The 16,426-nt window shown below is 39.7% G+C and overlaps 1 protein-coding gene across 1 annotated transcript in view; it reads right to left on the reverse strand.

Annotated features, from left to right (window-relative positions):
- LOC110169058 (ras-related protein Rab-8B) overlaps positions 1-16,426 on the reverse strand; it is a 36,960-nt gene continuing 20,534 nt past the window's right edge. The window contains exons 4-8 of the mRNA XM_020934561.2: positions 11,734-11,811; positions 10,208-10,297; positions 10,061-10,126; positions 8,874-8,924; positions 1-8,740 (exon numbers count right to left, since the gene is read on the reverse strand). Coding sequence (XP_020790220.1) covers positions 8,651-8,740; positions 8,874-8,924; positions 10,061-10,126; positions 10,208-10,297; positions 11,734-11,811 — 375 coding nt within the window. The 3' untranslated portion in view covers positions 1-8,650. The remainder of the gene's footprint in view (positions 8,741-8,873; positions 8,925-10,060; positions 10,127-10,207; positions 10,298-11,733; positions 11,812-16,426) is intronic.

Below are 16,426 nucleotides of genomic sequence, written 5' to 3' on the forward strand. Positions count from 1 at the left end.
GAAAGTACAATTTTTTTTATTTGGTTGAAGAAATGCATTTCACTCAACGTTCTGACAACAATTTCTCAACGCGGCAATTTAAGTCCAAACAAAACACACAGGTAAGGCATCAACGTATAGAAAAACTAGATATTTAAAAACACAAAAGGCAATGGTTTAACTAAATATTTGGTTCAAGAACAAAATGAACTGAGGTTATTTGCATAGAAGTGATGAAAATACTGCTAAAATGGACAAATAATTGGCCAAACGTAAAAATTACAAAATAAAAATCCCCCCATTATCACAGCGTCATGTTCACAGTTAGATTTAGTTGTGAATCGGCTGAAAAAATTGTCTAAACCGGGACTAAACCAGGACTAAACCAAGACTAAACCAGGACTATACCAAGACTAAATCAGAACTAAACAAGAACTAACGAAAGAGTAAACCAAGATTCAACCAGGAGGACTTATTATTTAATTGATTGGTATTATGATACACCTAAATCTGGATTTGGCCAATTTTCTTTCCTTATTTCATGACCTATGGCTGACACGTTCAACTTGTTTTTAAGCCGGATGCCCTCCCTGTCTGAGAGTTTCAGAATGATGGAGTTTTACTGTTGTCATAGCAATTCAAAATATAAAAACAAACTGTCAACATCCTCAAAATGGCACCAGAAAACAGGAAGCTGAGACCCATGAATCACTACCAGTCACATATAAAGAGTTTAATGTGGACATGTGGGTGAAGTGTCTTGCTCAAGGACACAAAAAAGACCAAACCGTTATCCTTCAGCTCTCCATCCTCATGTATACATTTCTAAATAATCTCTATAATAATAATTAAAGTGGCATTTAAATGAGGTTTGCTTAGAAAATAACACTGCTTGATCTGTAAAAAAAAAAAAATTCATATGTGACAATGATTTGATGACGATGATCTACAAATACAATGATCTAATAGGTTGCGTTCACAGTTTAGATTTTGATTTGACTATTGATACTTTGCAGCGGAGGTCGTCAACATTCCCAACATGAAAATCAAACACCTAAACAGGACCATGGACGCTCGTATCAATCACAGGCTCCTGAAAATGTGCAATCTAAGCCCATCTAGTATTTTTCTTGAGTTTTCAGACAATCTAAAAACATTTTTGGTATTCACTGCCAATATTTGTGTTGTGTCACCATGGTAACTGCTTAAAATTAGGGTGACCAGATGTCCCAATTTACCCGGGACAGTCCCAGTTTTGAGCCCGGTGTGCCCTGTCCCAACAGATTTATCCAAAACCAATGATTTGTCCCAATTTTATACAAGAAATGACCCAGGTGTCCTTATTTTTGACAAATTTTATCTCTGCCAACAGTAAAAAGAGGCATAAATTGTCATTTGTTTAGGTAAAATACAAAAAAGCATTTTAAAAATGACCAAAACACAAAGAAAATTCGATTATGCTGACTCACATGGGCCGAGTGTGTAACAATTTTCCTTAATTACACACTCATTTTACAATTTTATTATTACCCAAACCAGAAGAGTCTGTGTATTATTCGCTCATTTGTTTTTAAATATAAAACCAAAAATAAGAAAATGAAAAAACAACCATTTTCTTCATTATTTTTCTCCAAAACCAAAATGAAAAAACTGATAATGATTGTTTTTTTTGTTTTTGTTTTTTTTGATTTTGTGATTAAATTAATCATGGAAAAAATGGATAACAGCCATTTCCCATTTCTGTGACCTAAACTGCGATGTCGGACTTTTGTGCTGCATGCGAACTGAACCAGGACTGAACCACAATTAAACCGGAACCTAACCAGAACCTAACCAGAACCTAACCAGGACTAAACCATTTTCAGTTCTGGTCTAGTCCTGGTCTCAGTCCCGGTTTCGGTTCTGGTCTCAATCCCGGTCTGGTTCTGGTCTGGTCCCGGACCTGGTTCAGTCCTGGTTCAGTCCGTATGCGGCGCAAAAGTCCGACATCGCAGTTTAAGTCATGGAAACGGGAAACAGTCATCATCCGTTTTTTCCATTATTCATTTAAACACAAAATTTTAAAAATGAAAAACTGAATTGTTATCCTTTTAATTTTTTTTTTTTTCATTTTGGTTTGCACACAAATAATGAAGAAAATAGTTGTTTTTTCATTTTCTTATTTTTGGTTTTATATTGAAAAACAAATGAACAAATGATACAGGGAATCGGAAGTGTCCCAGTTTTTGATTGTGAAAATCGGATCACACTAGAAGAGAAAACATGCAGATGTTGTTGAAAGTTTTCAATAAATATTTAGTTTGGCTTTGACTTAGTCCCAGTTTTTAATTTTGCCCTCTGTGAATTTGAGTTTGAGTTTGACACCTCTGCTCTAGAGACTTTAGCATGTTTTTATTTTATGTCACGTGAACCCAACCTATTACAATATTCATTCACTTTCTTCACTGGAGCAAAGCTACTGCCATCAAACATGAAGCAAACGTCACATTCACACAGGCCGAGTGGGTGAAGTGTCTTGCCTAAGGACACAACAACAGTATGCACTAACATGAGCTGGGTCCAAACACCCAACCTTCTGAATTTCACATTTTATACCTTATGCATATATGTATGGAAAACAGCTTTTTAATATTGTATACATTTTCTTACAAGTTCTCACTCAGTGCCACTTGTCGTAATATTTAGGGCTGTTTAAGACTACACATTCTTCTGCTTAAAACAACTATTAAAACATTTAAAGACACAAACATTAATACAAAAATAAAATTCAAAATAAAGCGGATAATTCAAAATACTGCAGTCCAAAAGCACATTTTAACACTGAGTGGTTTTCCTTCGAGTGGTTTGACATGACAGAAAAAAACAAAACAAAAAATGATAATGTATTTGAGATTGTAAAAGGCAATTAAATTCAGTCATTATTTCCATCTTAGTGGTGTATTCTGTAGGGATGTAACGATATCCAAATCTCTCGGTACGATATTATCACAATATGCATCTCACGGTACGATATTTATTGCAATATTTTAAAGAGGTTGATAAAATTGTAGATGGGACACTTGTTTTTTTGCTTTCAAAAAATACCTTGACAAGATTTTGGTGTGAATTATTCTCATCATAATTCATAAGTAAAAAAACATTTCTTCATGTTGTCTGAAATGAATCATGGGATATGTAGTTTAATCCGTGTGTCATTGGTTCATTCATTTTTCAAAATAAAACCAAAAATAAGTAAAAGAAAAAACTATTTTCTTCATTATTTGTCTCCAAAACCAAAATGAAAAAGCGGATAATGATTAGTTTTTTCAGTTTTTAATGAGTTTAAATGAATAATGGAAAAAACAGATAACGACCGTTACAGATTTCCATGACTTAAAGGTTGTATAGAGGATTTTCCAAGGAACGAGAAATCCAGCGACTGTTTGTCCTTTTTCAAATGTTGCGCATGCGTGAAACCACCCCCCCTCCCCTACAGCTCCCTACGTAGAAACGCCTTCTCCCGCCTCCTCTTTACGCCAGAAACAGGTTTGTTTACAGCCGGTGCGCTGCACATGACTTGTAAACAACTAACTACAGTGTTGGTTAGGCAAGGCGGAGAAGTGAGGAGCGGGGGGAGCGGGTGTGCGGACATTTCGTTCGCGGACGAGAAGTGAGGAGCAGGGAGAAGAGCGGAGCAGGGAGAGAGGAGAGAGGAGAGGGGAGAGGTGCGCGGAGATTCCGTGCCCGGAGAAGTGAGGAGAAGGGGGAAGAGCGGAACGGGCAGCGGGGACAGGAGTAGGAAAGGGGAGCAGAGAAGGTTGCGCGGAGATTCAGTGCGAATGAACTAGCTACAACACGCAGCAGCAAGCGGACTCTTTCTTTGCCTTGAAAATTACATTTTCAGACATAGGATATCGCTTTCGTGTCCTGAAAAACGTTTGACTAGCTCTTGGAAATAAAGTACGTTTTCATAATAAGCAGAAGTTACCTGTCCAGGAGTAATTTGGCGACCAATGCGTCAGTCTTTAGACCCTGCGTCTGCTTCAGTCGCGCCATCGCTGGAATGAATCTACAAGAATCACCTTAGTTTGGCTTCGCTGCTTTTCCCCTTGTCTTCTTCTTTCAGCGACCTCAAAAACGGACTTTCTTTTGCGGCTAACTGCTCCTGGATTCTTGTCGCCATTGCAACAAACTTTGTGCTAACTGCGAGGAAGATATAGGTCAAAAAAAGCCGCTAAGAACTGTTGCGTTGGTGGAGTAAACAGCGTCTGTGCGTCTTGCGTCTGTGGACTGCGTGACAGGCGTACGTAAACCACGTACCGGCGGCGCGCAGGCAGGTCAGTTACGCTAGAAACGTAGGGAGATTGATTGACAGCCTGTCAGCTAACAGATAACGAGGCAATGTCGTTATCTATTGGCAAATGTTTAGCTGGCCCCACCACGTCCAGAGTTGATGAATTTTTATTCTCTTTTTTTTGGTCATCATAATTCCAAGGCTACTGCACCTCTATAATGCTATCATTGACAACTTGAAACAAAAAAAAACAAAAAAAAAATCCTCCATACAACCTTTAAACTGTCATGCCGGACTGAACCAGGACTAAAACAGGTCTGGGACCAGACCGGAACCAGACCGGGACTGAGACCAGGATTTGGTCTGGGACCAGGACCAGGACTGAGACCGGGGTCGAGACCAGAGCCGAGACCAGGACTGAGACCGGGACTGAGACCAGGACTGAGACCGGGGTCGAGACCAGAGCCGAGACCAGGACTGAGACCGGGGCTGAGACCGGGAACAGGACCAGGGCCGAGACCGGGACCAAGACCAGGACTGAGACCAGGACAAGGACTGAGAATGGGACTGAGAATGGGACTGAGACTGGGATTGACACCGGGACCAGACTAGATCTGAGACCGGTACTGAGACCAGACCAGGACTGAGAAAAGGACTGAGACTGGGACCAGAGCAGGACTGAAAACAGTTTAGTCCTGGTTTAGTCCTGATTAATTCCTGGTTCAGTCTGGCTTTGCAGTTTAAGCCACAAAAATGTTTTTTGGTTTTTTTTTATTATTCATTTAAACACAAAATCAAAAACTGAAAAAACAAATCATTATCTGTTTTTTCATTTTGGTTTTGGAGACAAATAATGAAGAAAATTTTTGTTTTTTGGTTTTATATTGAAAAACAAATGAACGAATGATACACAGATTTAGTTCCCTATGTTTATAAGCTGTCGCTACTATAGAACCATGCATTTACGCAAAGGAACTTGTAATTCGATATATTGTGAGAGCCCACGATATTATTGTGAGACTTTTGATGATTTGATATCACAATATTTTGGTTATTGTTACATCCCTAGTATTATGACTATTTTGAATTTTTAAGGCCAAAAGTACATATAAAACACGTTTGGCTCCTAATTTTAAATATTGCACTTTTAGTTTAAGTGATAGCGTGTAACTTTCTGAGGGTGGAAAGTCAACTGCAAACTTCATGGACATAAAAAGTTAAAACATACTTGCGAACATTCTCTGTGGTGATAAGTTTTATGCAATACGAACAAAATTTCCATGGAAACAAGCATTAGAAACTGAAATAAAGTCAGGTCTGTGGAGATATAAGCCTGCTCACAGTAAGGATGCTTGTTTTTATGTTTTTCAGTGCAAGAAACACGTCCATAATGCATTTATTTTTATCTATTTTTGGCAGAAAGTTACACACTGGGGCTTTAAAACCATGAGTTGTCAGTCTATCATTGTCAGAGTACATTATTGCATTGTTGCTTTCTCGTATCTACTATAATGTCCTAAAGATAATAGATTTCTCCTTATTATTTACTTTATATATTTAGTTTCGATTGCACCTTCTATAAACTCATATTTGTGTTTTAAACGGTAAATAGTAAAACAATATTGAGTAGTTAATACTGAAACACCAAACCTTTGCTCATTTGACTTTTTACCATAAACTTCACATGTACGATTACGATGAACAAAGAGGTATCGTATTTTCTCGTTCTATGTAAGACGTTTCCTTTATCCTTCAAAATATTAATATTATTGCCTGTCAAGTCCAGAATGATATCTCTGTATTTTATTTAATTTTATTTTTTTTCAGAGAAATATCAGATCGTCCAATCAGATTTGTTTATTTCATTGACGCATGTGAAACGAAGGAGCTCATTGGTTGCTCATTATTTACAAACAAAATCAAACTTCTCTCACTTCAGATTAACAGGGTTTAGTGGTTCGCTCAATGTCCCCAGTTACCGTATTTTTCGGACTATAAGGCACAATATCAGTAATGTTGAATTCTCTCGATTATTTTCATACATAAAGTGCACCGGATTATAAGGCGCATTAAGCAAAACAAATGGACGACACTTGAGATTGTTCCCTTAGCCCAGGCATCCACGATCCACTGGGAGATCGCGGCGTAATTCGCACGGTGTTGCCTCCTTGTCTTGTTGAATGTGTATTATGAATGTGGACGACTTAAATATACAATGAGTAATAATGTGCTTAATGCAGTTTTGCGCACATTTGTTTACATTTTACAGAAACAAAACTTTAAACCACATGGCTCATTTGCATAAACTATAAGTGCTGAAAAACAGCTTTCTCCTTGTGCGTTGATGCAGTCAGCTTCTGTTGGACTAAAGGACACGACTCAGGCCCTGTCCACACTAGTACATATTCGAGTTGTTTTCATTGCGGATGCAGTGTTCGTCCACACTAATCCGATTGAAAACGGCTCCAGAGACGGAACAATCTGGTGCCGCCAGCTCACACGAATTCATTTGAGTACAGATCTGATCCGGCACTGTGTGGACGCCTGAAAACGCTGATACGCTAATGTAGTTCTACACGCCGCAAAGTAATTCACCGCCAAAACACTACGTGGTTAGAATATATGTAAATTCATATATATGTATGTCTGTGTGTACGACCTGCAGATGTATAATCTCTAAAAAGTTTAACATGAACCATCTCCAACACGATAGAAGCACAGAACAGACTCACCATGAGAAGAACACCCCCTCTGTCACAGAAAGAACACTCATATTCCACTGAGTCGTGTCCTTTAGACCGACAGAAGCTGAACCGCATCAGCGCACAATAGTTTTTTGAGCACAAAACGTCAACAAATATGCTCAAAGCTGTGTGGATAGGGAAGGCTTGCGGACACAGAAACGACGTGTCTGGACACAGATCGTTTCCGATGCGGTGATACGCGGATTTGTTTCAGTGTAAACGTAGTCTCAGTGGAATATGTGTGTTCTTTCTGCGACAAGGCGACGGCAGCAGTGTGTGTTGAGTCGATGCAGAACTATACTTCGCCCTTTATTTGGTGAGGCTCCTGACTACTGTAGCTATAAAGCTCCGACAATTCATCAAGCGGTGCGGCGTCGTAGCTTACCAAAGTCGTACTAAAACATTTTGACAGCGCCATGTACCACATAAAATCAGTTTGAGGTCAGTAAGCACAACCAGATTTAATCCATAAGGCGCATTGTCGATTTTTGAGAAAATTAAAGGATTTTTAGTGCGCCTTATAGTCCGAAAAATCCGGTATATTTTTTCCATTCTTTTTTCCTCTTAAGCAGCCATATCTATTTTGACATGGATGAACCACGTGTGACCCTGATTGGCTAATCCACCTGTCAGTCACGCCCAAGTGAACTCTGGGAGATTCTGCGATGACCAGACTCACATCTTCGTAAAGTATTGGAGCAGTTTGTATTCTGGACCTCAGGCAATTAAGGTTATAGATTGATTAATACATAAGTAATGACTGAAAAACAATCCTAAAGGAACTTGTAATTTATGAGTAATAATAACATAAATTTGCTACATTTCCTCATGAACTTAAAGATGCACTGTGTAACTTTTCTGAGGCTGGGTTTGTAGATTTTATTGCTTTGCTTGGAACATTCCACAGGATAGCATCAAAAATATATAGCTCTTGTGTTTATTTCGTTTTGAAGTAGGCTAAATATTGCTCAAAAAGACCTTGAAAAACATGCATTTTTATGGAGCTTGGGCTTGCCTTTCCATAGATCTGACTTGTAACTTAGCCTGATTGTGCTGTCTTCCCAACCAGTTTGCTCAAGCTTAAGGTGTTTTAACTGCAAAAAACAGCATAAAAACCCTTGAAAAATGCGTTGTGACCTGTAACTTGCATTCTTCGCAAAGCAATAACATCTCCATGGACAGAAAAGTTACGTAATGCACCTTTAAATGAGTTGATCTTCGAAAAATAATACTACTAACTTTGCGAAAACTTGCTTTGACGTGTTGCTGCTAGTCCGTAAAGCCACTGGAGTGATTGAAAAGTCAACTGCAAAAAAAAAAAAAAAAAAAAAAAAAAAAGGCATAAAATGTTTAAAAAGACCCAAAAAAATGGCTTTGGTATGATGTAACAGTCTCCGTTTTGTTGTTAAAAAAGTTAGTTTGAAGCATCAGAGCTCAACACAGTGAAATGTAAGACGCGAAATTCAAAAAAGTTTAAAAAAGTCAATTCAAAACCATAAAAAGCTCAAATAAGATCCTTCCTTCAGTGTGTTCCTCTGTCTTGTTTTACTTCAGCTCGTTGGGATAAGTCTGTGTTTTGTGGCGCTGTGTCCCGTCGAAAAAGGCCCATGCACCACGAGGACCAATCAGAGCGTCCCACGGCTCTAGACTCCGCCTACAAAAGCGAACATCGGAAAAAACTCCTCTTGGGGCGATTCTCGGTGATTTTGACTGGACCTCCACCGCCGGGCGCGTTATTGTCATTCTGAGGAAGGAAATAAACTTGGTTACAGACAAACAAATGTATGTATTATTTTTTTTTACAAGGGATGATAATGGCAATATTGACATTTTATAAACATAAATTAAGAAAAAGATTTTGATTTTGTTCAACCCACCATTCTCCTGTTGAGTCTCGTCATGATGTCCCGGGCGAGAGTGAAAAAGGCCTGACAAGACAGATACAAGGTTTTTAAAGCTGCCATCTGTAATAAGAATGGCCGACCCTCCCCTGTTGTATTCTCACACTTCACCACTAGATGCTGCCTATGTTACTGCTGTCAGTGTGCATGACAGAAAAAGGCCAGAGGGGACAGGGTTAAAAAAAAAAAATAGCTGTTCATTGTTTGGGAATAGGGTTGTCCCAGTCCAATCATGTAATCAAAATTGGTGCCGATCACGTGACTGTGGACTCGATCCGGACTCGGACGTTATGTTCTGATCAGGTATATATAACTTTTTGCGGGATTTGCTCAGGGACGTCCCCCCAGCGCCTGCTGTATTAGCGGCGCACTTACACTGGGACTTTTGGGCCGTGTCGTGCTCAGGCGCTGTTACCTGTGGTTCGGTAGCCCGTGTTCACACCTGCGCAGCCGATGGCATCGTCGCACGGCGCTGTTTATTTACATGTTGTGTAGCGGAGTTGGCGATTTTAGTGGGGAGGGTGGGAACAGCGGAATGAAGTGTCTATTGAGCAGTGGGATCAATGTTGCGGTGCTCTGCTGTGGGTTTGTGGATGTGGCGGAGGTGCGGGGGACTGGGGGGCGGCCAGGGGAGAGAGGCTGTGGGGTTTCTGTCATCTTGTTTTTATTTGGTAAGATTTTGTATTGTTTGGAGATCATAAGCCTAAATGTTTCAAATGTAATGCACATGCAAACATATAATATCAAATGTACAAACTGTAGATTATGCAGAGTCTAGTCTCTCTGATTCTGGTTCTGTTTTGCTCAGTTCATTAAGTTTACTAAGTTACACATTCCAAGACCAGATTGTAGTAAAAGTAAAGATTTTCAACAATGATGATGAATGGTTAGAAAAGTTAATAAAATTACTTTTGGACATTTTTTCACAAGTTCAGCCCAAATACTACACATTGAAATCCATACAGTCTGATCCCCCCAAACATCCTGGATCTCATTCTTTAGTCTTAGCTCATTTCATAATGTTTTATAGAAGTATCGGATCGGGACTCGGTATGGGCAGATACTCAAAATCAAATGACTCGGAGGTAAAAAAATGCGATAGGGACATCCCTCTTTGGAAGTACTTAAACCTTAGTGGGTTTAGTTCAGTTTTAGACACTCACCTCTTCTACATTGATCCCGGACTTTGCACTGGTCTCCAAAAACTTTATTCCATAATCGATCGCCAACTAGAAACACCAAAACAAAATGGTCAGTCTTTAAATATAATATCATTGGTTTACACTTAAATACATTCACACAGTCCGTACCTTCTCTCCTCTTTCTTTGGACACCTGTCTCTTGTCGTTCATGTCGCATTTGTTCCCCAGAATCATCCTCTCCACGTCAGAGGAGGCGTGCTGAAAAATACAGGGATGGTTAGTTTGTTTGTTTGTACAAAAGAAAAACTGTAAAGCAGAAATGTTCAAACTATGGCCAGGGGGTCAAATGCTTGTGGGTAAATTGGCCCATGAAAATCTATCTTGATGAAGCAAATATGAAATATGAAATATGATTTAAATTATTCTTTAGGCTCATCATCACTCTATGCTCTTCCATCGGCCCTCCACTTTGCCTGTGTTTTGCAGCCCTTGATAAAAAATATAAAATATATACCGCTGCTGTATAGAATTATTACAGCATTCACTATAGGACATTTTTGATTGATTGACAAGCTTACTTAATTTGAGTAGTGGTTAAAAGCTTTTGGGGAAAGTAGTCATGACGTGTATGTGATTCATGCAAGGTGGGGGCACAGAAAAATAATCTAATCACAACCATTTTAATTACGCTGTAGTGAACGATATAAAAGAATAAGAACTTCGCACATCAATTACTTGAGACAGGTGCGTTGGAGGAAGAGGGAGCAGCCCAAGAACATAGAGAAAAACACAGAGAAAAATCCCGCACACCATATTACTTGCAAATTGTGAGATTTATTAGGAAAAAACGTGTAACATTTCAGCACTAGGCAAACAGAATGAGAAAAATAAGAAGAGTATCGAGATACATATAGACAGTTTGCCCTAATAAATCTCCCAATTTGCAAGTAAGACAGTGTGCCTTATTTTTCTCTATGTAATTAGGTTGTAGTTGAAATCAAAATTAGTCACATGAAATCTCAGTAACGTTTTTACTTGACTAATTTGTTTGATTTAATCCAATCCAATCCACTTTATTTCTATAGCACATTTCACAGTTTCCAAAGTGCTGCACAAATACATAATAATAACAACAATAATAAAATGATGAAATAAAGGAAGCCAGTGCAAAGAAGCAAGGATAGGGGTAATGTGCTCTCTTTTTGTTCCTGTTAAAAGTTGCGCTGCAGAGTTTTGGACTCACTGAAGTCGGTAAAGTGTGTTTTGTGAGATGCCGGAATAAAGCGCATTACAGTCGTCCGGGCGTGATGAAATAAAAGCGTTCATGACTTGTTCAAAAAGTATAAAAGTTAAAAAAGGTTTGACTTTAGATAAAAGCCGCAAATGATAAAAACTTGAAATGAATTAAAATGATTAAAAACACCACTGATCTGTGTGTTAAATTTAAAATCACTGTTTATTTAAGACACCATTGAATGACTAAACAAGTGAAGGATGACAGAATGACCGTCACAGTTTGGTGTCTATTTTACTTTTCTCAAATATATAATTTCTGTAATCACTGGGTGTAATAATCACAATTTATTGCTTCATTCCACAGCCTTAATGCATTGACTCTGGATATCCACTAGAGGGCAGCACATACAAAGTTTTGAGTGTTACTTTATGACATAACTGTGCAACTGGAGTCTCACCTCCTCGATGTTCCTGATCCAGTTCTTGATGTTGTCAAAGGATTTCTCCATGGTGATGTCATACACCAGCATGATGCCCTGCACGGACAGGAAGTGAGGTCAGAGGGGACAGGAAATGACATCGGCACGGGAAGTACCAGCTCTAATCGCACAGAAACAAACCCGAGCCGAGGGAGAGGCCAGGAGACAGAGTGAGACGAAAACAATGCAGAAGTTTACAACTATTGAGCTGTAGAAATAGATTTATATTGTCCAGACCAGGAAGGTTAAAGGTGCACTGTGTAACTTTTTGTTTGGGGGTCTGTCACCTGCTTGTTTCTATGGAGATGTCATTGTTCTGCCTGAAATGTTCCACAGTATGACATTAAACAGCTCAAATTTACATGTATTAAATTACAAGTGGTTTTAAAGCTCAAAAATACCTAGAAAAACAGGCATTCTGACTGTGAGCGGGTTCGCCTCGCCACAGATCTGACTTGTAACTTGATCTGCTTTGGTCTCCATGAAGACAGAAAGGTTTAATGCCATACTGTGAAACATTCCAGACAAAGGAATAACATCTCCATGGAGAATATGCGCATTTGACGAACCTTCCACCAGAAAAGTTACACAGTGCACCTTTGAGAATAAATACTGCACCAAAAAAAAGTCAACAACAAATTAAACTTCACTGTAGGAGGAGGATACTAACTAGAGGCACTGCCCTGTTTGAAGCTCTGGTACTGAAGTTAGACAATCTAACCATAAAGAACTGACTTAGCTGGAACTACAACAGGTGAGCTGGTACAATATTTTATTTTGTGCACATTTTCTTTGCACTATTGGGAAATGTCTGTTATTTTTTTGCCTATACAATAAGATTTAAGCCATAAAAGGTTCAATTAATAATGTCTGTGACTCAGTACAGAAGCAAACTCTGCACTAAAGCAGACATGTCAGACTCACAAATTTGGCCCAAGTATGTATTAGAGGTGGCCCCCCGGCTGCAGATAGACTATAGAGCAGGGGTCCCCCAACCCCCACTACAGGGCCGTAGGTCGTTTGGTGCAGGGCTGCAAAAGCACCCCCCCCAAGCCAGAAGTAAACCAGGACTAAACCAGGTCTAAACCAGGTCTAAACCAGGACTAAACCAGGACTAAACCAGGACTAAACCAGGACTAAACCAGGACTAAACCAGGTCAAACCAGGTCTAAACCAGGTCTAAACCAGGACTAAACCAGGACTAAACCAGGACTAAACCAGGTCAAACCAGGACTAAACCAGGTCTAAAACAGGACTAAACCGGGACTAAACTGTGTCTAAACCAGGTCTAAAACAGGTCAAACCAGGTCTAAACCAGGTCTAAACCAGGTCTAAACCAGGTCTAAAACAGGTCAAAACAGGTCTAAACCAAGTCTAAACCAGGACTAAACCAGGTCTAAACCAGGACCAAAACAGGTCTAAAAACTGGCCTAAAACAGGGTCTAAACCAGGACTAAAACAGTCAAGACTTAACCATGCTGCCGCACCGTGCATCGCACCTCCTCCCATTCGCCGCCCCCCAACTCCCACAGGTCTGCCAAATATTGTTTGATATAAAACTGGTCCGTGGTGCAAAAAAGGTTGGGGACCACTGTTGTCAAACTTGTTCTGGATTTAATGTTTAAGTAAAACTATTATTAAACATTTATTTTAATACGAAAAGAAGAGAAAACATCCACATGTTGTTGACATTTTTCAGTAAATATGTAGTTTGAGCCACAACTTAGTCCCAGTTTTTAATTTTGGCCCTCTGTGAATTTGAGTTTGACACCCCTGCATTAAAGTGTTTTATTCTGCTTTGTCTATTGCAGCTCATGGGTTTTTAAGCATATTGTAAATTTAGATCATTTTTGGGGTTTTGTGGTTTTGGGTGTCTGTGCCAGTAGCTTAAATTAGTTTCAGTGTTATCGCTAAATGTCTATATTTACTTCAGCAACACTAGTATATAACACTTCAAAATGTGTTGCTGTGACAGGTCGAATCTGTACTAAACAAGAACTAAAACCGGACTGAACCATGTTTATATTTAGACCCAAAAAGCGACTAAATTGGATATCAAATCTAAACAAGACTTTTCTAAATAAACAAAAGAATAATTAATTTGTTTAAAATAAAATAAATAAAAAGAAAAAATATAATAATAAATAAAATAATAATAATAATAATAATAAGGGAAGGGCACATTAACAATTTCATTATCGCCAACAATTATTTTTCACCACTTAATGCAGTTTTTTTTATTATTTATTTTTTTATTGTACAACTCTGTTGCTCACTGTCTTTTATTTTGAAAAAGTTAATCACGAGCGAGCCTAGAATGTCTTTTTATTTGTGTATTGTGACAAAGTTTGATCACATGCACTTTACTTTTCTCATGCAATTAATGTGATAAATATTTTTTATTTTTGCCCAGCCCTAATAATAATAATGCATTAGTCTTACATTACATAGCACTTCCAGAAGCTCAAAGTCGCTTCACAATTTAGTGCGTTATTCATTCACTCCACACTTGGCGATGGTTAGACAAACTTAGACAAACTTTATCTGTAATTTATATGTAATTTACCACAGGGGAAATTACATTAGCTGCCAATCTGCGCCATCTTCCCCTCCGACAACCACCAACACAAAAAACTTTACTAAGACGAGTGGATCTGGAGCTGTGTCCTGTCTCCCTGATTTCAGAGGGTGTGATTGACAGATGGATTAACCAATCAGAGAGATGCATGGAAAAAAGTCTATTGACAGGACAGAGAAACAGTGCAGAATTTTAAAGAATCAACTATCGAAGCACTGATCTATGACTTATTTCAGGTCATTTTTATATTTTCTTCTGAATGTTCTGAGAATTTTCGAGGAGATTAGCAGCTGTGGTTGGACCGTCTCAAGATTGGACAGAGGATTTTCATGCTCTATGGTCCGGTTCCAGACTCTTCGGGATTCAAACAGAATGTAGAAGGAACTGTCTGGTTAGGCAACGCTCACACCACTTTCATACCAAGGAATGTGGGTGAATCAGAGTCCTGCACCAGGTCGGGTACCCGCAAATGTGTCGCTGAAACAGGCGGGTTTTAACGTTCTGGAGTTTTACGGGCGGGTATGCAGGCGGGTAGTGATCACACACGGGCGGGTCTGGTGAATCTAATGCACAACGAATGTGAGAAAAATACCTGACGTGTCCAGGACGTCCGTTGCCCTGGAAACAAGTGTCATTTCCCGGTCTTTTCCTGGAACGATTGACCAGGCTGAGAGACTGGCTTTAGTGTTTTTATGACATAAAACCAATCAGCAGAAGGTGATCGGCTCCCAGGCTGCATTCCTGGTTTAATCCTGGTTTAGACCTGGTCCAGGCCTGGTCCTGTCCTGGTTTAGACCTGGTTTAGGCCTGGCCCAGTCCTCGTGTAGTCCTGGTGATCGGCTCTGCAGTTTGCGGCGTGTATATATTTATAACTCGCTGATGACACGGCGTAGGTTCAGTCCTGGTTTAGTCCTGGTTTAGACCTGGCTAAATCCTAGTTTAGACCTGGCTAAGTCCTGGTTTAGACCTGGCTAAGTCCTGGTTTAGACCTGGCTAAATGCTGGTATAGACCTGGTTCAATCCTGGTGTAGTCCTGGCAATTGACTTTGCGGTTTGTGGTGTGTATATATTTATAATTTGCTAATGACATGGCGTAGGTTCAGTCCTGGTTTAGTCCTGGTTTAGTCCTGGTGTAGTCCTGGTTTAGTCCTGGTTTAGTCCTGGTTTAGTCCTAGAGATTGGCTCAGTGATTTGCGATGTGTATATATTTATAATCCGCTAATGATACGGCGTAGGTTTAGTCCTGGTTTAGACCTAGCCAAGTCCTTTGTTTAGACCTGGTCCAGTCCTCGTGTAGTCCTGGCGATTGGCTCTGCAGTTGCGAAGTGTATATATTTATAATTTACTAATGACACGGCGCGGGTTCAGTCCTGGTTTAGACCTGGTTTAGTCCTGGTTTAGTCCTGGTTTAGTCCTGGTTTAGACCTGGTTTAGACCTGGTTTAGACCTGGTTTAGACCTGGTTTAGTCCTAGAGATTGGCTCAGTGATTTGCGATGTGTATATATTTATAATCCGCTAATGATACGGCGTAGGTTTAGTCCTGGTTTAGACCTAGCCAAGTCCTTTGTTTAGACCTGGTCCAGTCCTCGTGTAGTCCTGGCGATTGGCTCTGCAGTTGCGAAGTGTATATATTTATAATTTACTAATGACACGGCGCGGGTTCAGTCCTGGTTTAGTCCTGGTTTAGTCCTGGTTTAGTCCTGGTTTAGTCCTGGTTTAGTCCTGGTTTAGTCCTGGTTTAGTCCTGGTTTAGTCCTAGAGATTGGCTCAGTGGTTTGCGGTGTGTATATATTTATAATCTTCTAATAACACGGCGTAGGTTTAGTCCTGGTTCAGTCCTGGTTTAGTCCTGGACTATTAGGCTGTCGGTGTACTGGGCTGACCCTGATTTATTACGGGCGGGTAACGGGTGGAATGTTAACGGGTCTGGGCGGGGGCGGATTTAACTTTGATTTAATCACGGGTTTACGGGCGGGTGTGGGTCTCCGAAAACAGACCCTTGCAGGACTCTGGGGTGAGGTGTCTTGCCTAAGGACACAATGACAGTTTTTTTTTACCACTTTACCACTGACTTAGACTTAGACAGTCTTTAT

Source organism: Boleophthalmus pectinirostris, unplaced genomic scaffold (assembly GCF_026225935.1).
Source record: "Boleophthalmus pectinirostris isolate CB_2022bp ecotype Guang Dong unplaced genomic scaffold, ASM2622593v1 HiC_scaffold_19, whole genome shotgun sequence".
NCBI classification, from domain to species: Eukaryota; Metazoa; Chordata; class Actinopteri; order Gobiiformes; family Gobiidae; genus Boleophthalmus; species Boleophthalmus pectinirostris.